We start from the raw sequence: 24,430 nt of genomic DNA on the forward strand, positions 1-24,430 counted from the left end.
AAGCAAAATGTACTTAGGAGGTAATTACCTAAAGATGTGGGCACTCAAGTAATTCTGCCTTCACAGATAAGGTATTAACAAAAATAACTCGAGGATTATTTGGTTTTTATTTCTTGCATAACTTGGCTGTAAGCTAATTTGTCTTTTAAAGAGTTAATACTTAATCACACAACCTATCCGTGTCCTCCCTCCCTAAGAGCAAACCTGGGGAAGTACTGTTGATGTATGTGTACCAAGTTCCTAACAAAGGCTTCACAGCCCACTGACATTTATATACAGAAACGGCACACATAAAGTTGCCTGAGTGATGTTCCAAATTCCTGTCCTGGACTGAAAATGTCAGTCATCTTGGGAACAGAAGGATGAAGCTGGCTGGGTGTGAGGGCGCACGCCTTTAATCCCAGCACTTGGGAGGCAGAGGCAGGTGGATCTCAGTGAGTTTGAGGCCAGCCTAGTTACAGAGTGAGTTCCAGGACAGCCAGGGCTACACCGAGAAATCCTGCCTCTAAAAACCAAACCAAACAAACAAAACAACAACAACAAAAAAGAATGAAGCCATTTAATGGCTTCCATTTACTTTCACTACGAGAAAACCCACAGGCGGCGAATACAGAGGCTGGGCGTGCCCTGAAGTGTAGGGGTCTCACACTGAGCACGCACAAACAGTCCAATCGAGGAAGAAGCACTTTCGGAGGCACAGAAGGAGAACGGGCAGTGTGTGCTGAGGCCTTGGGAGAACAGGATGGCACAGCTCATGTAGGAAACAAACTACTCACGAGAAGACAGCCCTGGCATTAACACACAACTCACTGCACTGCTAAATATGGTTGTCTTTATTTTCTTTTTCCTTGCCCAGCCCTATCTAAACATAAAATAAAACTACAGGACTGAAATTAACAACCCATTAAAATCAGCAATAAGTTATGAAAATCATAAAGCTTTTTTCTTAAAAGTAATTAAGGGTAGTTAAATTATTTAAAGAATACAAAGTCCAAACAGCTGGGGGTAAGGTCTCCAGAAAGGCTTCCCAGGGCCAAGCAGAGGCCCAGAGGGAAACCTCAGAGTTTGAAAGACAAAGGGAACACATGACATCAAAGTGCAGGCTAGAAAGTTCACTTAGAAGATAACGTTTCTGAAAAGATTGGTAAGAGCAACAGTAGCACCCGCACGGTGGGTTCGTGGGGAAGGAGACCGCCTGCAGAAATGAGACAAGTGCTGAACTTAACTATGGTAACTAGGATAGTACGCCTACTATGGAGAGCAGATGGTTAGAAGCTGGTAAAGGGGAATGATCCTAAAAGAAAACAAAAACAGCATTGACCTTTATCTACCCAGCCCAGACCTCATTCATTCTGTGCACTATAAAGAGTGAGGTGTGAGGTGTTTTATCGTTATCAAATGCTGCATCAAAATAGATGATTTTTCCCCACGTGTTTTTTCCACTATAAAAGACATCTATGTTTACTTATGGACAAGCTTTAAAAAGATGCCATTTTGGTTTTCAACACATATAAACAGTTATCAAAATCTCAAATAAAAATGCTGCCGTGGCTCAGACCTTGGCCTGCTATGCTGCGTGCACAACTCTTCAGATCGGCGCAGACACAGAGGCACATGGAGCTTTTCCTTCTGTGATACAGCTGTCATGCATGGGCTGCCCCTATGTTGCTGAAGGGTGCGAGCGGGCGGTTGGGTGCCCTAGTGCTAACAATGCAGGTAAGGTTAGCTGGCTTAGCATGGAATCCAACAGAAAGCTGAGCTGCGTGATGATCTCTTTCGAAAGGCTTCATGGGAGTCTCTCCTTCTGTAGAGCACGAAATGAGCTTTTTAAAAATTCATTTTTTTTTAAAGAATTGATCATCCACAGGCTTCATGATAAACTGAGGCTGAGTTTTAATAGCTCTTTAGCTATCCAAGATTAATGCCTGATTATCCTGTCTTTTCCTTACTCTAAGTCTGATTTTGTTTCTAGGGCCAAGAAGCTCAGGAAGGGTTCATAACCCCACCCTTAAACATCTACTCAACACGGCGTGAGCAAACTAGGAAAGGAGACGGGATCTCCACTGTCCTCTTAGAAGTCAACTAAGTCAACTCCAGATAATTAAACGTTTCCAGCTGCTGTTAGGAACCGTATTCTTTCCAATATATGAGTGTTTGTTCTATTGGGGAGGCTCTACCCCACTTTTTGTTAAGTATTTGCTTAAATACAGGTCTTCTGACCCTTTTGTTCAAGTATGGTTTTGTTTAGTTTTGAAGGAGACTGCGTCATGAACCCAATTGAAGAGACGGTACTGAACTGGCCCGGTGGGTGTGTCGCCCTGCACTGCTGTCGTGCTGGGCTCTAGGACGTGAAGGAGAGTTTGACACTGGCACTGGAGTAACCCTCGTCACTCCCAATACTCTGCAGGCTGCTGTGGTCATCAATGTCACTGATGCTGGTGGTGCTTATATTGTCCACGTCTCCATGGGAGAACTCTGTGCTTTCAACGTCCACTTCAATCTCCTCTGCGGAAAGGAAAACGGGGGAAAAGAAACATCAGTAACCTATATGTGCACTTTCAAAAGTTAAAGGTTATTCGGTGAGGTCATCAGAGATCTCTTCCACAAAGGGGAATCTAGTATACAGAGGTGGTCTTAATTTAGGCAGCAAGTTTACTAAAACCCTTTGACGCCAGTCCGTCTGGACCTCCCACTGAAAGCAGTTGGCCTTTTTGAGAATTAGGACTTAATATTAAAAGATCCCAACCCAAGTGGTTCAACAACATCTGTTTTGCATTAAACCAAGAACTAATTCACAGTGCTGTTTATTAATCAGGGTTGCTTTAGAGGGGGGGAGGGAAAATAAAATTAAAGATAGAAAATGTATGCTTATGCATCCAAATTTTTGGTGGTATCACTCTACAGACGGATCTATAGATGTCTATGATTTATTGTAAGGAATTCTATATATTTAGAAACAAAAATAAGTCAACCATTAAGTGTGAGAGATTTGCTTTTGATTTTCTTGCATCAAATATAGCCTCAAGCCATCTCCGTGTGTGTGTGTGTGTATGTGTGTGTGTAAGAGAGAGGAAAAATGCTTGGAACTGACAAGCAAGTGCACAGTCCTCAAATACAACCTGAAATACATGGTGCACAACCCTGGCCACACTCATAACACACATTTTAAAACCAAAAGGAAGTTAAATATTTTTTCTCATAAAGTAGAATTAAAAACTCAGGACTTTTCAATATTCTTCTTTCTCGAAACCTGATGATTTACATTCAACCATAAAGGAAGAACAGCAGAACACTGACGTCTGCTCTTATCAACTAATGAGTACACGTGCTAGAGTTTATTATTGTCGGTCCTGCACTTCTGAGTACACTGGGAAGTTTCCATCAAAAGGAGAAAAAAATCAGTCTTAGAAAGAAAGAAAGAGAGAAGGGGAGGAGAGGGGAGGGGAGGGGAGGGGAGGGGAGGGAAAGAGAAGAGAAGAGAAGAGAAGAGAAGAGAAGAGAAGAGAAGAGAAGAGAAGAGAGAAGAGAAGAGAAGAGAGAAGAGAAGAGAAGAGAGAGGAGAAGAGAAGAGTTGAGCCAGGTGGTGGTGGTAATCCCAGTACTTGGGAGGCAGAAGTAGGTGGATCTCTGTGAGTTCAGGGCCAGGATCCAAAGCTACAGAGAAACCCTGTCTTGAAAACCAAACCAAACAAACAAACAAAACATTGTCTAATATTTTAAAATTCTCAAGATTTCGTGAGTTCTTCTTTCCCAAATGTCAGGTTAAATATCATCAGAATTCAACTGGGCATTAGTGCCCATGCCTTTAATCCCAGCACCCAGAAGAAGGCAGAGGCAGGAGGAACTCCGAGTTCAAGGCCAGCCTGGTCTACAGAGTGAGTTCCAGGACAGTCAGTGCTACAGAGAAACCCTGTCTCAAACAACAAACAACCGTCAGTATTCCGTTCTGGGAGTTTATGGTGTAGGGCTGAAGTGGCTGAAGGGATGAACAGATCAGGAAAATTCAGACCTTTCTTGGGTGACTTCTGTTCTTAAGTTTGTCAAAGACAAACGTTCTAGAACACTTGGAAGAGAAATGGTGTGATACTCTAGAATCCACAGATAAAACTTAGTGTCACGAACAGTAAGACATCAGTGTCTCTCCCTGACTGTGAACGGAAGGGCACAGTATCAGTGCTGTGATGTTTCTTATCCTGAATGGATACCCTCAATCTAATAATTTGAAAACATTAAAAACAATTTCTGGGGCTGAAGAGATGGCTCAGCAGTTAAGAGTTCTGACTGCTCTTCCAGAGGACCCAGGTTCAATTCCCAGCACCCATATGACAGTTCACAGCTGTCTGTAACTGTAGTTCCAGGGGACCTGAGATTCATGGCAAAACACCAAAGAACATAAAAAAACAAAAAACAACAAACATCCCCCCCCCCCAAAATCTAACTGAAGTATGCCCTATAAAGAGACTGGCTAGTGTCCATAATAGTTCAAAAGACATTAGTGGCAAAATTAATAAAATCTGGATAAAGCCTAGCATTTTATCAGTGTTAGCATCTTAGTTTCAGTAACTGAATGAAAGGTAGGTGTGTTTTCTGTGAGTCTAAACTTCTCTCTAAGGGGACAGTGCAGACGCACACATGGCAAGTCCGTAGCAGACAGTGTCTGGTGCACACACCTACAGCTGGGTATCAGGAACGCTGCTATGGGACATGCTACAGGCAGCGGTGGTCTCCAGCGCCAGGAGAACAAAAGCTAGACCGCACAGGTGCCTGCAGGTCCTCCTCCCAGAGTTCAGGAAAGGGACGCTGCCTACCTCGCTCTGAGTCCGAGCGGTCGGAAGAGATAGTCGACCCAATGCTGTCCATTCGTATCCGCTCCGTCTCTTGAGGACCCTGCAGCTGTTCCAGTCGCCGCTTTAGAAATCTCTGTTCTCGCTCCAGGTTCTCAAGCTGGTGCTGGCTCTTCCTTTCGGCTTCTTCAAGTTTCTAAAACGATGACATTTTATTTATTTATATATAGTCCAGTCTAAAGCACTAAAACTGATTTTTGCTTAACATTGTTCTTTGGCAGAGAAAATATGAACAGATATATATCTATACACACATAGACATATATGGGTATTTATGTACCCTTGTATATATAAATATGGAGAAGCACTTATTGTTTTAAACACAAAAATGTCCGTTTTGTGTACAAGTGCTGCATATACTACTTGAACAAGAAGGAACTATAAAAGTCCATGAGGTAACCTTCACAAAAGAGAAACCTCCTGCAGTGTGGTATCTGATGGAAAAATACTGAGAGATACAGCCAGATAACGTCATCTCCACAAGAGGGCAGAACGGCCTTCCTTCTGGGTATCAGAAAAGTAATTATTATTGTCCTAATGTCCTCAGGTCTAAATGGTCACACCGTCAAAAATATAATTTCATTTAATCATGTTACGCTGTTCCATCAGATCAGCTGGTAAGATTTTTACAAAGGTTTCTCTCGAGGTCAGTTTGGAAAGAGGATTGTCTAGAGAGCTGAACCCAAGCACGAACAGGAATCACTGCTAATGATTAACCCAGGACCCGGAGACTGGGGCAAAGCTGGAAGTGGACATTCTCACCTTGATGTGTGCTTTGGCTTTGTTGAGCAAACCGAGTGTTGTATGCCTGGTGCAGTCTGGACCCAGTGGGATCAGAACTTTCAAGCGTTCTAAACACAGGCGCAGGTGAGCTCGTCTAAGAAAGACATCATCAAATTAGCACAGCCTGGGTGTTCCACTAGACACACACAGTCTACAGAGAGTCATTTTCAGTTATCCAACCAACAAGCACATCTCACTCCTAACTGTTCAGAGTACCTGCACTCGCAGGGGTAGGGAGCCTGATTCGGTCCCTGACTTCTGTCCTTTGTAGACAGTTACTTTACATTATCACCCCCCTGGATTAGTTTTTTTCTCTAGTCCGCTCCATAAACTCCCCACTGTAGTACTAACGTAAAAAAAGAAGATTAAAGCAATAGAACTTGATTTCTAAATGCCTAAAAACACAGGCTAGAGCAGGGGTTCCAGCTATGGTACCGCAAGGAGATGATTGCCTAAAGTTTCAGTACTTCTAAAACGGCAATTTCACATGATCCGGCATAATGGAGACCGCGAAGCTGCGTGACTGAGTAGGTGAGGTAGGTGGGTTTTACACTCAACACTGAAGTTCTCCACGTCCTATCCTAAGTGGATTACTACCCATCAGCTAAACACTCTTCCATTCTCGTGACTTACCCTGGTTTTCTACACAAGGAAAAGGGGCGACAGAATTATTTAGTTAAAGTCCTGAATTCTCTGACAGACCATTCTCTGGGAAAATCAGAGGGAAGTTTTTCTGGAAATGATACCAGAGAGCCTCATGGATTTACCTTCTTGAACAATAAGCATGCACATAACGAAGATGTGAAAACACCACTGCTCTCCCTGTCTGAGCCTGTGCTCCACCACCCCGAACAGTCCGGCAGTGCGTGCAGGGAGTGCAGGACTCCTTTGGGGATGGAATGGGATTTTTTTTAACAGACTGAGTAGCAGGAATACAGCGAGCCCTCACTCTCCTCTCAAAGGGACTAAAATGGTTTCATTAGCTCACTGAGTTTTAAGACAACAACATCAAGTGAATATTTCAAACGCAGCAATTCGAAAGAGGAGTAAGGAAAGACGATGCGTGGCCATTATGTTCCCGAGAACGGGGATGACTGAGGGCAGGGAGGTCAGAGGCTGGGCTGATGAACTGCCAGGACTATCTCAGCGCCCACAGATCCAGCTACAATCTGAACAGATTCCAAATTTTTTTCCAGAACTCATCATGGTAAGTCTAATAACTGATGCCAGGCTGCAACTGGACATACTTAATGTAGATAAAGGAGAAATAAAGACATTATTTCTCCATGTTAAACCATTCTGAGGTCACTCTATGGTGCTAACCCTAACTCTCTCAGGTGAGGAGGTGGACATGGTAAGCAGACTAAAATCCAGATCAAAACCACACACGTGGTGAAAGTGCCTTTAAACGCTTCATCAGGGTGGCTGTGGTGTCTGCCTAGCAGTATCTTCCTATGACCTGGCTCCAGGGAGCAATGGAGGCTGCTGCCTTTCTTAGTAATTAGAGGCTCTGCTCTGAATTCAGCCTCCTCCAAAAGTAAACAAAGCAACTACCAAAATTAAGGAAGAAAAAAAAATTAAGGAAGCATGTCAGGAGCGGTGATGTGGGATATCCCTCTGTGTGCTCTGATTACCATTAATGAATAAAGAAACTGCTTGGGACCTATAGCAGGGCAGAACTTAGGTAGGCAGGGAAAACTAAACTGAATGCTGGGAGGAAGAAGGCAGAGTCAGAGAGAAGTCAACAGCCCCACTGGAGCCTGACAAAACTTTACTTGGTAAGCTACAGTCATGTGACAATACACATTACTAGAAATGGGCTAAATTAATATGTAAGAGCCAATAAGAAGCTATAGAACTAATGGGCCAAATAGTGATTTAGTTAATACAGTATCTGTGTAGTTTTTTTGGGGCTGAGCAGCCGGAATGAAACAAGCGGCCACCTCACAACAGAACGGCTCTGCTGCTTTTGTTCAAACTACTCAATTCCAGAAATGTGGGGTATGCAGCAAATTACCTTTTAACATGATAGTTCTTAAAGCTAGCTCTATGCTGATTTAGAACAGAGCAATTCATACTCCTGTTTCATCATGCTAAGTCCTCCGCTGACAATAACAACTGGAAGTGTCGGTGTTAGTCCCAGAGCACCAAACTGAAAGGGGAAACCAGGAAGAGGCTAATACTAGCAGGTTTAAACGAAGAGTTGAAAGTCACATTCATCTTTCCCTCTTTTCAAAACATATTCAACTGTTTACTTGCCATGCTACTTCTGTGTAGTCAGCACCATGTCAGATATTTGGTGGAGGAAAGCAAAGTAACAACAACAATAAATAGTTTAAAATAAAATGAAAACGTCGATGGGATTTTGGTCCCGACTCCAGCGCATCCCTCTTAGCTCACACTGGAAGAGTTATGCAACTACCAAGCAAGCGATCTGAACATGGGGGTTACTGGAGGACATGGCCGTCCCCTAAAAGAAGGTGAAACTTAGTTTTGGAAATGTAAGGATATTGAATCTGTCTACGAAGAAGCAAGGATTTTCCAGGTAATTACAGGGGAAAAAGGGACCTAAATAGGCTGCTACTATGGGCTGGAAACAAGGGTTGGTGATAAAATGACCACCAACAATACACCAGACCCTGGTTCAATCCCCAGGGCTCAAAGTTGATAAATGCCTTTATTTCTTTCATACAAGAGAAAACAGCTGAGGTGGTATTCTGTAAGGCCATACCAACTAAGTTCAATAATCTCAGAGTCTTAATAAATTACTTAAATTTATTAAGGAATAAACCAAGAGAAAAAGTTTGATGCCCAAAATGAATAGGGAAGGCAAAATTTCATTCTGAAAAAGGTTTTCGTAGCCATTATTTCTTCAGTCACATAAATATACTCCAAGATCAATATCCTTCAAGAAAGCATACCCAGAAATGCCACAGGTCAGGGACACCATTCTCCATACCTGGTGTACTCAGTTCTCCAAAGCAAGGGTCTGCATGGAGGTTCACCGGTGAGCCACGCGCATTCCTAAGGGAAGAGGTGTGTCTGTGGACGCTAAATACTACCACCTTGAGTTTCCATACTTGAAAGTGAAATAGGCATTTAGAAAGGAAGGAAGGACGGTTTGTTGGCAGCTGAGGGCCCTGGCTGACCAAGCAGGAGCAGTGCTTTCCAGGATTCCACATGTCTACCGCCACCCCCTCCTAAAGCAGCGGGTATGCTCCGCTTATTAACGTAAGGTGGAGTCAGCCCTTCCTTGCTGTGTAAGCAAATTCTGAGAAAAAAGAACCTCACGGCCACTCTGTCCACTTACCACACTGCCTCTCTGTACCCTTTACCTCATGTCTCTGTGGCTTAACTAGACTGCAAGCTCAGCCCCCAAGACCTGGACAGGCCTGTCTTCTGATGTCGTCTGGACCTTCCTTGCCTCCACTCCCATGTGACTGGTTGCTCAGAAACCTCCTGTTAGGGGTTGCCAAATCATGGGCCACAAGAGACACAGAAGGTCTGGTTTGATTTGCAAATCCATACTCACTGAGGAAAACCAAACATATAATGATGTTTTCAAAGCCTCTAAGAAGAACTGATATCCAGAACCATGTTTTATAAAAGGTATGGCCCTGAGCGTCACATTATAAGATCGATGGAATTAGACTTGATGGAAAATGTTTTGCTTTTTGTTGTTTTTTCTTTTAATGTTAACTTCCTGGTTAGTGCTCACTTAACTTTCATTTAACACTGCTAACTATAATGTTTAAGTCGGCATGGATGACAGTATACAGCAAGACTGGAGACGGATATGCAACAGGGGCCGGCCTTTGAGGAAAATCCAGTCTGCTAAGACCAGAAGCATGGAGAGATTACAAATGCACTCTTATTTTCAAAGATACTTTGAAGTATGATTTAAAGTGAGATTTTTCAAGTAGCAATTCCTAGCCAATAACTCTATTAGAAAAGCCTATCAAAACTGCCCACACCTTCAAAATGGACAAGCCCCTTACAGGAAAAAAAGCAAAACAAAACCAAACAACAAAAAACCAGTTGGTATCTGTCTGCCTTTATTTTGGTCGGGTGGGATCATTTTTCCCCCGAAGGAACCAATGTCTTTTATTCCAACCTTTTTTTTTTTTTTAAATACCTGGAGGGACAGCCATGGGTGCTGGGAACCGAACTCATATTTTTGGTTGTGAGCCTAGCCTTTAACGGCTGAGCCATCCCTCCAGGCCTATTCCAATCTTTGTGTAAACTGCAGTCCTGAACAGGGCATCACAAAACAAACAGGGCATTTTAAAGGGTAGGTGCACCAACTAAAAGCAGCACATATAGGTGGGGGAAGAAAGGATTCCCTTTCAGAAAACAACAAGAAAATAAAAATTAGACAACAAGAAAATAAAAATTAGACAACAACAACAAACATGGTATGGTAGTGGTTTTGATTCTGGTGTTTCCTGAGTCCTCTGGAAACTCTAATCCCCCTACCCAACAGTGAGAAACCTAACCCTGCTGGCCCCACAAACAGTGCTTGCTGGTCGATGCCCCAGGAGGCACAGGCCTTCATTCTTCCACTATGGGATGCCGAGACTCTGCCAAGTAACTACATCAGAATGGAAAACAAGTGCAGTGTAGGGACAGTGCTGGCATTTTCCTCTCTGCTGAGCGTTACGCAATGGCCGGGAGTCCTCCCAGGAGCCGCATTCTTCAAGCTCACTGGCCAGTGGCCAGGTTCCTCACTCCCTCCACGCTCCTGCATATGACAGCCGTTAGCTGCTATCCTACACATTCTATAGACCCAAGTTTCTCTATAATTTAATGTATTGAGAATCTCTAAAGATAGACAAAAATCTGTCTGCTTACTTTAAAAACTAGCATTAAAAATGGATCCAGATAAATCAAGCACACTGCTTTCTGCTCATGAATTTTATTTATGAAAACATATATGATCATATTCTGTTCACCTTATTCTGTTTATGAAACAAGGATGCTCGACAAGCTGCTCCCACCAACCAGTATCTGGTGTCTGTGCTTCGTTGACAGCTCACGGCTCCACTGCACGCCCAGGTAGCTGGCAAGTGGCTTTTCCCTAGCGTGAGACCTGACTACGGCAGCCATGGGGCTCAATGACAACACAAGAGCTGGGACCCTCTTCATACCTTCAAAAGGAAACTGCCTTTACGTCATATTCTTCTCAGCTGGTATCATAAAATAGCCACAGAAACATCAACAAGGGTCACAATGAAGTTCACACACACCCCATATTCTTAACGTGGGCATGAGAGGGCTCAGCTATATAAACTGGAACTTGAAATGTAGCTGGACTAGACTCAAATTCATGACCTCTCTGTCCTCCGACCCCTAGCCCACTAAGAGTATGACTACACCCACTGGGAAGCCCTTAAAAACCACTTGCTCCCAATAAATCTAAGTTGTTCAGAGGGTGGGCTATGTACACCCCTGGAGATATTCCTCACTGAGCCACAGGGTATCTGAAGACCTAAGGTTAAATAGTGTCTTCTAGAAGTCGTATTTTTCTTTTAAAAATCTGGGAAAACATTATTTTACATACAAATAAGTAGACACAGTCCAAATGCACTGATGAAATAGAAGAAGTGGGGCCGGAGAGATGGCTGAGGGTCAGAGTGCTAGCCGCGCAACCTGCTCCTGCAGAGGCCCGGAGTTCAGTTCCCAGCACCACGTCACGTCACACACCACCACCTGGAACTCCAGCTCTAGGAGTCTAACAATGTCCTCTGTCCTCCAAGGGCGCCTGTATTCATGTGCATATACCCACACACAGAGATCACACATATATGCACAATTTAAAAATTTTAAGACGGGCAGTGGTAACGCAGGCCTCTAATCCCAGCACTCAAGAGGCAGAGGCAGGCGGATCTCTGTGAATTCGAGGCCAGTCTGGTCTACAAGAGCTAGTTCCAGGACAGTCAGGGGTATAAAACACAATTAAACTCTGAAACTTTTAAACTTAATTAAAAATAAGCCACCAAACATCACATTATTTCAAATATCTAATACCCTCAGGAATCTGTGTCCAAAGTGCTAAGTAGAGTTTTGGACTTGAGAATGTCATTTCCGACCAATGGCTGAGATTATGTATCTCAAAGGTTTGGAAAGTAAAGAATGGGCAGGGGATCAGTGCTAAGAAAATATGAGACAGAGAGAAGGTTAAGTGTGTGTGTGTGTGTGTGTGTGTGTGTGTGTGTGTGTGTGAGAGAGAGAGAGAGAGAGAGAGAGAGAGAGAGAGAGAGAGAGAGAGAGAGGGCGGGGGTGTAAGTGTAAAGGAGTGGTAATCTGAGCACTCGACAAATTATGACAAATTTATATACTTTTTCAAGAAAGATTTCATGTAGGCTGGAACTCGGAGGTAGGAGCCTCAAGGGCCATTGAGTCCCAAACAGTGTCCTCCCATCAGGAAGCAAGCCCCACCTGCCAAGCTGCTGAGTTAGAAACTATAAAGATCTTCAAAGTTGCCAATGGCAATCTTTGCCCCTTTGAAGATGCAGTTTTGCTCTCTACTTCCTACCCTACCCCTACAGCCACATTTCCCACACTCATTCCCTTGTATATCCCATCCACATCCAAACATGCTTTTAGCCCTGTCCACCGCCTAGACTGCCTTTCTTGCCACTGTCTGAACGGTGAGCACTTAATACGATTTTGCTTTTCAAATCTTGCTATGTAAACCATGCTGGCCTCTCTCAATTCCTGAATGTTGGGATTATAGGTGTGTGCAACCACACCCAGTCATCTGTTCTAATTTTCAACTCACAGTCAAACTAATGTTTCTTTTGTGAGACTTTCCTTTACATATGACTTCAATAGTTAATATTAGGGTTTTATGTTAATTATACTGTTTTTTAAGAGATGTATTTGCATGTTCCCTGAATGTGTGCAGGCGCACCACCATGTTTGTGCAATGCCCACAGAGGCCAGGAGACAGCATTAGAGCTCCTGGGTCTAGAGCTACAGACCATTGTGACAGAAACCATATGGGTGCTGGGAACCAAACCCCAGGCCTCCCTGCAAGAGCACCGAGAGCTCTTAACCACCAAGCCATCTTTCCGGCCCCATCATATTATATTCTAGTTGAGATTACATTTATACGTTTTATTATTTCAATTTCCCAATACTAAAGTAAGCACATAGAAGGGAGAAGAAGTAAACTTCTAGTACATGTGTCTGGACCCCTCTCTCACTAAAGATGGCCTAGAGTCTATAAACAGTATAATTGGATGTTAGGGCAGCATTTGTGAGATTTGCTTCTGAATAAATAACATGATGCAATTATAATCACCATATATGCTAAGGCGTGATCTACCAAAAAAATGAGAAACTAACAAATCTTCAACCTGATTAGAGTTGATATCTCTTTTAATAATAGTATAAGGTTGAAGAACAGGACTCAAGATGGGATCTGGAGAGATGTCCAGCAGTTAAGAGGGCTGACTCTATTAGAAGACCAGGCGCTCAGATCCCAGTACCTACACTGGGTAGTTTATGAACGCCCTTAACTCCAGCTCAAAGGGCTCCAAAGCTCCTTCTGACAACTGTGGGCACCATACTCATACTCACGTTCTCTCTTCCACATACTTTCAAAACCACACCCATAGACAGGTTGACTTTACCGAAGTATTTACAGTGATAAGAAGCTAGCACAACAATGCCAAATGAAATTTAGAAATTTAAGTTTGTTAAAGTCTATTTTTGGGTCAATTTCAAGTTTCTGACTTTATAGTTTTTAGAAAGCAGAAAATGTCTTTAAAATTTTGAGTTCAGGGGCTGGAGAGAAGGCTCAACTGTTAGGAGCACTTGCGGCTCTTGCAGAGGATATGGGGTTTGGTTCCACAGGCACCAGGCAGGCACGTGGGCACAGACATGCATGCAAGCAGAACACTCATACACTTATAATGGAAGTACATTTTTAAAAGAATTTTAAGTGCAAGTAGTAGCAACAATTACAAGTATAATGGCCCAAAAGCAATCATGAAGAAAACAAGATAGAAAACAAATAGATCAAAAACCTAGGTTTTTTCCTATAAGGAAAAAAAGTCAAAAACTTCATATTCAGTGATATAGAGGAAGAAAACAGTAATAAAATCCCGACAGTTTTCATGATTTGTTTTATTCGAGACAGGGTCTCTTTACATAGCCCTGGTTGTCTTAATCACTCTGAGGCTGGCCTCAAAATCAGAGATCCACCTGCCTCTGCTTCCCGAGTGCTGGGAGTAAGGGGTGTGCACCACCACATCCAGATGACCTTATCTTTACATGGAGTTTACAAGACTAGCACGTAGAACACATAAATGATTACTTTTTTTTAATGTTCTGCATTCATCTCTAAAGAAAAGTTAACTTTTTTCTTCCTTCCTTTCTTTTTTTTTTAAAAAAAAAAAAACAACAAAAAACAAAAAAAACTGTGACTCTTGTTCCGTAGATGGCCTGGCACTCACTCACCATCTTCACCACCATGCCAGGCTCAAGACCTCATTTTAGACAGCCTGCCTCACTCGGGGGGAAAAAAAAATCATTGAGATCTTGTTCTAGAAGCAAATGCTCTTCCCTGGAAATCCCAGCAGGAGCCTCCAGCGCTGAAGACGGAACAAGGACTGCTCACTCATGTGCATTCTGCTCGTTCTACTTTCCATGCCTTCGGCCTCTACCTGTTTAAGGATTTGGGGTTGTTGGGTTTTTTCTTTTTCTTTTACTTTTCTTTAAACAAAAACAAAAGCCAGCTTCATCATTCATTCAGCATATTTCTTCAGTCACACAAGAACTTTCTGTATTCCAGGTTTCAAGGTCTGGGAAAATAGGGCTACATCGCTGCAGAAAACAGTGGCAATTTGTTCTAAATACAAAATAGCTTATTTTCTTTTGGCACCTCTCCAGGGTTTCAGCGGAGGGAAAGGATACTCTCTGGAGGGACCAGGCTCTTGCCCTGGACTACTGTCAAAACTCAGCTGTGGGTGGGAGAGAGGTTTTTTTTTTTAATTATCTTTCACATCAGTTTGGAAACAGATTAAAGACTTCTGCCTTATTAACAGTTTTCTATTCTTCAGTCTTTTGTGGGTGTTCATCCCTTTTCTGGCAGTCCCCATTGGCTGGTTTAATGGTACCAAGGGGCTGAGCAGTATTACTGTCCAGAGGAAAAAGCATTCTCTCACAGGGACTGGGAAAGCAATCTGCAATCACAACAGTAGCTACTTGTTAATTTTCTATTTGAAACACAGTGATGTCAATAGCATTGTACCCTGCCAGCAACCATGGGGTAAAGTACATTCTGAAACCAAAACAAACTTCCTACGTGCTGGCAAATCAGATGGGAGACACAGAGATAAGCTGCTGGGAGGCACAAGATGCATGCAAGAATTAAATCTCCACACACAAGCTCATGCCAAGCTCTCACCACGAACCCCACTCCAACCTAGAGCACAACCGCTTTACTGCAATCAAACTGCCGTTGAGGACGGCAGAGAAATGAAGTTCAATAAAGTGGTGATCTTATACAGCACAAGTGACCTTGAAGCCTGCTTCACGATTTAACTGTTTAGAAGCTAAAAGTGACAATAGAAACCTGTGTCCTTTGGAATGGCCCCACTTCTTCAGATGTATTTGTATAACAGCTCATTTTAAGGGGGTATATAGACGTAGAAAGAAAGACATGATTTATTAAATGAACAAGAGCAAGCCTAGATTGATGTGTCCCCGAAATGTGGATGTTTAGTTTGCCCTGAGAAGGAGAGCCGAGTGATTAGCAGTGGGAACCACGCTCACTCCTAGCAGATGGCAAACGGATTGACATTGCTGGACATCCGCCAATTCAGTTAAGCTAGCTCGGATTATTTTTAAAGTCCTGTTTTATCGTAATTTTCCCCAAATCAAAACGCTGTGGTTTTGTTTGGGGGAGAGGAGGGGTGATGAAATTTGGGGCAGGAAATGGACAACATAGAAGAAATGTTGGCCAACATGTTTTGCTTCACAAACTTAAAGCATTAACTGGCCATTCAGAACCTCTAGGAAAGCAAAGCTCACAGAATATAAGATACGCCACATCTCGGTAATGACACAGAACTGATGCTTTGATACATCGTCTTATTTCTAAATTACTCGTCTGAGTTCTGTCTTTCATTACCCTACGTCATGTGTGTGTCCCTAACCACAGAGCCCAAATGAAGAGCAGTTTCTGATTTTCTTTTGGAGGCAGCCTAGCACAGCAGAACACCTGGCGCCAAGCTGGAGCCCCTTTGGTGAAGTTTCTCAGTGCTGTAGTAGGGACTGACCAGCAAGATCTTCTAAAGCAAGCACAATGGAATGTGCCTTAAAGATGTATCTTTTAAAACTGTATTTTTAAATGCTTTCTCTGGAGAGAAGAAGGCTCCCTAAGTGACTGAGCCGAAGTTGCTGACTTAAAGCACAGTGTCACAGCTCTGGATCTGAGCTGCTTCTGTCCGTGTTTGTCTGAGTCCAGTCAGCCTCTGCGGGAAAAGCTCATGGACTATACATTGAGAGAGGGACGGCAACTCCAGGACTAACCTTGTGTTCCTCCAAGCTTAGCCCAACGTTGCTAATTTTCCATATACAATGTGCTTTATCAGTAAGATCTTCCTTGGTTTTATTTACTTTTAGTTGACAAATAATTGTACACTTTGATTATATCAACAGAAGAATTCATTTAACTCCATGGATCTGAGAGAAAGGAGAAGCCAAGTGGAGAGAAAGTTATTCCGTTAGCACTGACAGTGAAAACTCCTTGATCCATCACAGCAGATGAGAAGGCTACCAGGTCTGCACACCACTACAAGAAGTAAAAACCGCTGCCCAAGGAGAGAAGCCAAGAGGGTTTGGAGATTATGCTTGCCAAACCTGTCTGCATATATTTCCTCTCAAATAATGAAGGATCAAAGGCCTGAAACAGCATTTGGGGTCACCAACATCTGTTATCCAGAAAAGATATGGGCAGAATTCTTTGAAATGCTGAAATACTCAATATTTATTTATTCGATTTTTCTTTAAAAACACCAGAATTTAACATTGCAAGCCAAGAAAACCACACTCACTACTCATATGACCCAACATACAGCAATAAAAAATGCTTTCAAGAGCTCTATGGGAACTCAGCATCCAACTGTTCTAAGGAAGAGTCTTCTCCTTTGCAAGCCCCTCGGCTCTACCTAACCTGTGCTATGTTCGACTGTAAAGGTGGAATTTCTTCTTGAAAAGGAAACTTATGGGGGCTGGAGAGATGGCTCAGTGATTAAGAGCATTGGCAGTTCTTCCAGAGGTCTTGAGTTCAATTCCCAGCACGCACATGGTGACTGACGGCCATCTATAGCAGGATCTTCTGATACGCAGTTGTGCACACAGACAGAGCACAATACACATAATAAATCTCAAAAACTTATTTTAAAAAAAGAAACTTACTTGGAAGAGACTGAATTTTCTTTCTTTTTTTTTTTTTAAAGTTTTACAAAATACAAGGTGTTCTATAAAGGAATAGTTGTGGGGGCTGGAGAGATGGCTCCGCTGTTAAGAGCACTAGAGCCAGAGGTCCTGAGTTCAATTCCCAGCCACCACAGGGTGGCTCACACGCATCTGTAAAGGACTAATGCTAGACTGAACTGTGCTAGACTAAAATGAGCAAAAGAGTTTAAAAACATACAGGCATAATGATCCTGCTCACAGTGACAACCCAAACACTCAAGAGTTCTGCACTCGTCAGTGGCACCAATGAACAGTACGACCCAGAGAAGCTTCCACCTGGCCATGACCCAAACATTACACACACCATCCATCTTCTTATAAAGCCCAAAAGTGTTGTTTAAAAATAGATTTAAATCTGTTTGTATTTGTGGTAATAAGATCTTTTATAGTTAACATATATAAGCAGGACTGTCCTTTTCAAAAAAGAAAGAAAAATGTGAAATTTTTCCTTTAGGTTGTAAAGTTTAGCCATGGTTTTGGTGAAAAACTCTATGTGTATTTTACAATTTACAAATTACTCGCATATTCTAATTTAGCCTTTGCATTTCCAGATTATGAAATCTTTCTCATGTAGTTTTAGGGTCTTACATGACCCAGACTTGCTCCAATCACTTCTGGATCAAAGTATTGAAAAGCAGAGCATTCTGTGAAGTGTGTGCGGAAGGGGGGGGGAGAGACAGAGAGGAAGGGAAGGAGGGAGGAAGAGGGAGAGGGAGAGAGAATATGAATGTGCATCGTGCGTGGGTTTTTGACATTACATCCTAGGCCAGCATCAGTTCTTAGGCAAGCTTAAGACAGAGGTCTGTGCATGTTTTTAAGTTACAAAGCCTGCCTCATGCAGGGCATGTGAGAGACTCAAATGAACATCTTCACCACTCATCTGAAACAGAACGGTGCTTAAGAGACTTAGGGCCCTGGCAAGTTCCCGTCACAACTGTAACTATTAAAGACGGCACTGCAATCGCCTGCAAGGAGGGCGTCTCACTAGAGACACGAACCACACTTGAGGGCGGGCTCCATACCCTCTACCAGACAGACAACACAAAACAAACTCCATGTAGTTTTGAACCTTTTTTCAGCTGTTTCCTCCAAATTTATTTTATAATTGGGAGGATATAAATTAATAAACAGAAATTAAGCAAGAGATATGTAACAATTTAATAGAACCCAATAATCTAATTTCAGTATTTTCCAAGTTCATTTTTAAGTCTTTCCATCATGGGGTTTGTCGGGAAATTAAGCAACATATGAATGCTTCCGCTGAATGTCAACTAACTACTTATGACACAATTTCTTCTACAATGCAATTATGAAAAACCTTCAGGAAACTTTCCAATGTAAAAGAGTGTTAGTCAAATACTCAGCACAATAAAGTGGTTGGTTATGTGGAGAGCACCGCCGCTCGTCCTTTTTAACTACAATATCACCGAGTCGAAGGAACAAATCACCTTGAGAACAGAAGGAGAAATAAACACATGCTAAATGGATAAAACTTTTTTTTTCAACTCCTAACACTTTGTTGGGGCACATCTATCTTACTTTCTTTTGCCTGTACGTCATAGCCTCTAGATTTTGTGTTTTGATGGGTTTTGTTTATATGGGTCTGTATTGTTTTGAGTACGTGTGTGCATGTGTGTGCACGTGTGTGCATGTGTGTTTATATGTGTGCTGCTACATTTCTATGCTGTTTCTTTTTTTAAAAGATTTATTTATTCATTATGTATACAACATTCCTTCCATGTATGCTTGCATGCCAGAAGAGGGCACCAAATCTCATTATAGATGCCTGTGAGCCACCATGCGGTTGCTGGGAATTGAACTCAGGACCTCTGGAAGAACAGCCAGTGCTCTTAACCTCTAAGCCATCTCTCCAGCCCTATGCTGTTTCTTTTTTTCTTTGTTTTGTTTTATCCTTGTCTTTTTAATTTGCTTGTCTGTTATTTTAACAGAAAGAGAAAGAAGACATGAAGTTGGAAGTGTGGGAAAGAATCTAGGAGGAGATGAGAAACCATGACCATAGACTGTATGAAAATAATTTTATTTTCAATTAAAAATGGCACTGTACCATCTTTAATTCCAGCACTTGGGGGGCTAGAAAGAGACGGCTCAGTGGTTAAGAGCACCAGCTGTTCTTCCAGGGGACCCAGGTTCGATTCCCAGCACCCAGATAGCAGCTCACAACTGCTATCTGTAACTGTCCGTAACTCCTGTTCCAGGGGATCCGACATTCTACCATAGACATACATGCAGGCAATGCACATAAAATAAAAATAAGTAAATTACAATCCTAGCACTTGGAAACTGGGGCCCGAGGAAGACAAGTTCAAGGCCATTGTTGACTATAGTGAGACCCTGTCTCAGAAAAACAGAAGACTGTATTTGAGCTGCCACGGACACAGCAGGGAAGCAATATAAACCAGATGAATAAAAGGCTGTACCCCATTCTCTGAAAACATTCAGACGCCCGTCTATCTTATCCACACTGAACAGTTTAACTTCACCTCAGAGCAAGGGAGAAACTACACTTGAATTCAAACGGACGTACTAAAAACCTAAGATCTGTTTTAGTAAACTACTGGAATACTATGCAGATCACAGAAATAAGCAAGCGTGCCAGGCTGTTCACACCAGCCAGAGTACACAACAGCCCCCCACAATAAATTTACCTTAACTGCCATCTGCCACACTCGCAACCCAGCACTTAATTATATTCTTTAAAGGGGCTTTGTAATAACATCTGTGCTCTACCTAGTTAGGTTATAATCAAGAGCAGGACCCAGGACTTGTTGTTTCATTCTCCCTAGTAACTAGCAGAGTCCAATGCTAATAAGTACTTGTCGGTGGATTTGTAATTACCTCGAGGAGTCTGTCAGTGCCGGGAACTAAGCCACTTCAAATGAACTCCTCTTTCCACCTGAGATTTCAAATCAGAAAACTCCATCTTGAGGTTAATAGTATACAGGAGACACCAGCACAGATAGGTGACAACTACTTATTATTAGTCGTCTTGATTAGTGTTCAAAGGAAGTTCAACACAAACTCGAGGAGTTAGGGGAATATCTTAAACCTGGATTTTGAGTATTTCCTACTTTCAATGTAAATGTGAAGGCAGGAATGGGGCGCAGAGAGCAAGTTGTGTTACTCTGGGAACAGAGAAGCGGCTCTTTCCCTGCTGCCCACTGCTGGACCTGAAGAACCTGGCCCTATCAAGGGCACCAAGGAACCCTGGATCACAGAAAACACAGGCTCATTGTACAATGTAAAATTTAGACATGTTTGTAATACAGATTTCTAAAATTTAAACTAAAAAATCACAGACAGGGCCAGGTGGTGGTGGTGGCACACACCTTTAATCCCAGCACTCAGGAGGCAGAGGCAGGTGGATCTCTGTGAGTTCGAGGCCAAGCTGGTCTAAAAGAGCTAGTTTCTGAACAGGCACCAAAGCCACAGAGAAACCTTTGTCTCGAAAAAACATGTGTGTGTGTGTGCATGTGTGTGCGTGTGTTTATATAGATCTCCATATCCTAGACAGAGGTAGAATGGTATAACGTAGTTCTTTATACCATTTCCAAAAGTTCCTTCAATAAAAAGCCGCCCTCTGAGAAACAGTATTTTAAAACAGAAGTGCTAAGTGGTTCTGTTCTCAAGCCAGTGTTTAAAAACACTCCTATAGCACTTGAATGTCATGAAATGAAATACTGATGTGTGTGTGCATGTGTGCATGCATGCTGGTGCACATGCCTGGGCACGTGTGGAGGCCGAGAGGGCATCAGGTGTTCTTTATAATGTCCTAGTTCCTGTGATGACCCGAGTGTGACCTCCAGAATCGAGGGTGGAAGGAGAGAACCACCAGTGACAGTTTTCTCCACATGTCCACTATGGCATGCATGCACACACAATAACAAAGACACCTTAGACCTTGGGGCGGCTGGGACACGGCTTGGCTTAAATGCCCACTGCTCAAGTTCCAGGCACTGAATTCAGATTCCCAGAACCCACAGAAGAGTCAGGCACGGTGGCAGATGCCTGTAACTGCAGGCTTGCTTCAAGAGGTAGGCGCGCACACACACACACACAATTCAGGGGTCAAGAGCTCTTGATGTACAACCATGAAGATCCCAGCAAGTGCTTTTAGCTGCTGAGCCATTTGACATCCACTCTTTTAAACAAAAGTTTAAATTTTTAACTTTCATTATTTTATTACGGCTTTTTTTTTTTTTTTTTTTTTTTTGGTGTTTCGAGACAGGGTTTCTCTGTGTAGCTCTGGCTGTCCTGGAACTCGCTCTTATAGACCAGGCTGGTCTTGCACTCGCAGAAACCCGCCTGCCTCTGCCTCCAGAGTGCTGGGATTAGAGGTGTGCACCATTACCACCCAGTCTGGTAAATGCTAAGACTAACTGAAACTGATTTTTGTTATACTTATTTATGCGTATGTGGAACACTCATGTGGCCTGCACATGGAGGTGAGAGGACAACTTGGGGAGCTAGTTCTCTCTACCATGCGGATCCCGGGGACTGAACTCAGTTGTCAGGCTTGGAGACAAGTGCCTTTGCTTGCAGAGTCATCCCCCAGAGTCCTGTTACACATTTTAAAATGATAGGTAAATGCCAATTCATTTAAAAATACTCTAATTGTGTGTGTGTGTGTGTGTGTGTGTGTGTGTGAGAGAGAGAGAGAGAGAGAGAGAGAGAATGTGCAGAGTCACCTGATTTGTGTGCTCTGAACAGAACTCAGACCCTCTGGAAGAGCAGGACACGATCTCAATCACTGAGCCATCTCCCCAGTCCAACAACTCATCTTACACAAATTAATCTATCAGTTCTTAGACGCACCAAACACTTAACTGCTGTTAGGCTAAAAAACGACTCGAAGGCTACATAACTGAACTTGGCTCAATAAAAAAAATAAAAGAATGTAAAAGAATGTGTACTTTTCTTTCAGAGCAAAAAAAGACGGGCCTTGGTTTTTATGCCATTTATAGTAAAAGTCGAATTATAACTGAATACTTGGTCAGCTCTACCAGCTGAAACATGGAATATGCATCAGGGCAACTGCAAAACTGTCCACTCGAGAGGCGCTGTCCCGTGATAAACGCCCACTTTCCCAGGCACCACACACTTCCTGAGTGGGTCCCATTACCTAGAATGTCCTATGGAACAAACTGTTCTCTCTGAGCAGGAGTGGGGAACAAAAAAGGGGAAGATGTTTGCAGGGCTGCGAGTATCTCGCTTTGTGTCTTCCTAAAATATTTTCTGTCTTGAAGCTGCAGGATTCACGAAGAAGAGGAGCACGAGAAGGAAGAACAGGAGGAGGCACAGCTAAATTTGACTTGACATTTAACTTCTTCCTCTTAATCTGACAAAGACGCAACCTGGTACAGAAAGTTATTACTTCGCTTGGGTACCTGTTAGTCAAAAGCACCTAAAAACTGAGAGAAAGGTCCTCATGTTACCAAAGCCTGTGCTCACATGGGGTGCGTCCAGTCTAGAAGGGAGGTGTGCGCTCTCTAAAGAGACAGAGTCGTGCAGATTACAAGTCAAGGAAGTGGCATAAACGGGAACTTTCAGGAGTTTAGAGGCTGCTATGCAAGACCAGGACAGGCTTTCTGAAAAATACACTGTTTATATGTGCCTAGCCGGTAGCGTGAGCTCTAGCTTGGGGATTAGGAAATCTAGGCCTCTACCCCAGCTTTGCTACTCACCAGCTAGGTAGGGAGCATAGTCAAGGGGGAGGGGCCTTGGGCCTTGAGCACTAGTGTAGGCCAGATCAGTCTGATGATCTATGTAGATGTATAGATTGGTTTACTATCGTTGCCTTTTTAAAAAACCTTCACACATACACATATAAACAACACATACACACACACACTTTCACAACTAAGGTGTTCTTGCTACAAGAACTCCAACCAAAAATAAAGTCAACACGGTATTTTCCCCATTAACAGGAGTGCCAGGCACGTATCTCTTTTGGTCATTCACTTTCCTCAGACATTTAATTATACACAAATAAATAATTTTGCTTTGTGAGGCAAACATGATAAAAACTACAGAAACCTACTTTAAATTTGCTTTAAATACTATTAGTTGAGGCATTACTGAAAGTTCAGCCTAGCCAGTTTAAGGATTTCCTCCTAATGAGACAGGTGTTCTTTTTCCCAGAATGTGTTTGCTGTGCATAAAAGTGTACAGTATTTTTTTAAAACAAATGTCATACAAGCACACAGAACTTGTAGCTAAAACCAAATTAAGAAATGCTTTTCCCACCAAGGAATCCTCAACAGTCGGATGAGGGCAAACCAAAGCAATCACGGTTGAGACAGCTGTACCTCTGGGCTCTAGAAATAAAACTCTAATTCAGCAGCATGCATACAGAGGGTCAGTGTCAAAGGGAAACCAAGTCTATCTGAATGTCCATGGGACATGACAGAGTCCAGGAAAAACCGTACTCATTACCACGACCAAACATCTGTGAACGCAGAACACATCAAACAGTCTAGCGTGCCTTAAATCTCAGCACTTAGGAGACAGAGGCAAGTGGCTCTCTGTGCTCCAGGCCACAGACTGAAGCATAGACTGAGACTGTCTCAAAAAGATAAAATAAAAAAAATAAAATTTTAAGACAAAGTTAAGATGATTTCTGGGATTTTTATCCTTTTAGTATATATATATGTGAGTTTTCTTCATAAAAATGCTTAACCATTTGCAAACACTAAGAAATGAGTAAGATCTCATAAAGTGTAAACTTTATCAAGAACATTGGTTCCTTTATCTATGTCTGGGCCCTTATCTGTGTAGTATACAATACCACAGTGCACATGAGGAGGCACCAAGCATCTCAAAAAAGAGACTTATTTTCTGCCAAGTAAAAAAAATCCCACAAAATGTTCCCACTTATAAATTTAGATCATATACTTTGCTTACATTTCAATAATTCATTAAATTTTCTATTTCCCTCTATGAAATTATCACTCAAGAGTATTTTATATATTCCTCAGTTTTCCTTAGTAACTATAATCTGATACACTGGCTAGGTAAACAGAGTGTGTCTGTATGTTTGAACCCAGGGCCTCTCACACATGACAGAGAATCATCCTACCACTGAGGAGATATCTAAGGTGGAGAACCACACAATGACTAATAACTAGAAGAAAGGCTTCCCAACAGAAGAAACAAGCACAGCAGTCCTCAGGCAAGCACTGTGCTTCTGTGGGTGGGGGTGGAGCACAGGAAATGGGAACTGTCCTATGGGACATTAGTCGTGGGACTTGCAGTTGAGGGGCTGCACACAAAGAAATGCCACGGCCCACAGCATA

The 24,430-nt window shown here is 42.6% G+C and overlaps 1 protein-coding gene across 4 annotated transcripts in view; it reads right to left on the reverse strand.

Moving 5' to 3' along the window:
• Positions 1 to 810: 810 nt before the first annotated feature.
• Positions 811 to 24,430, reverse strand: part of Mxi1 (MAX interactor 1, dimerization protein) — a 68,287-nt gene continuing 44,667 nt past the window's right edge. For all 4 annotated transcript variants that reach the window (XM_085694086.2, XM_048423385.3, XM_048423383.3 and 1 more), the window contains 3 exons: positions 5,607 to 5,721; positions 4,809 to 4,980; positions 811 to 2,505 (listed from right to left, as the gene is read on the reverse strand). In XM_085694086.2, coding sequence (XP_085550212.1) covers positions 2,342 to 2,505; positions 4,809 to 4,980; positions 5,607 to 5,721 — 451 coding nt within the window. In that variant the 3' untranslated portion in view covers positions 811 to 2,341. The remainder of the gene's footprint in view (positions 2,506 to 4,808; positions 4,981 to 5,606; positions 5,722 to 24,430) is intronic.

This window comes from Myodes glareolus, chromosome 7 (genome assembly GCF_982192425.1).
Source record: "Myodes glareolus chromosome 7, mMyoGla1.1, whole genome shotgun sequence".
Taxonomy (NCBI): Eukaryota; Metazoa; Chordata; class Mammalia; order Rodentia; family Cricetidae; genus Myodes; species Myodes glareolus.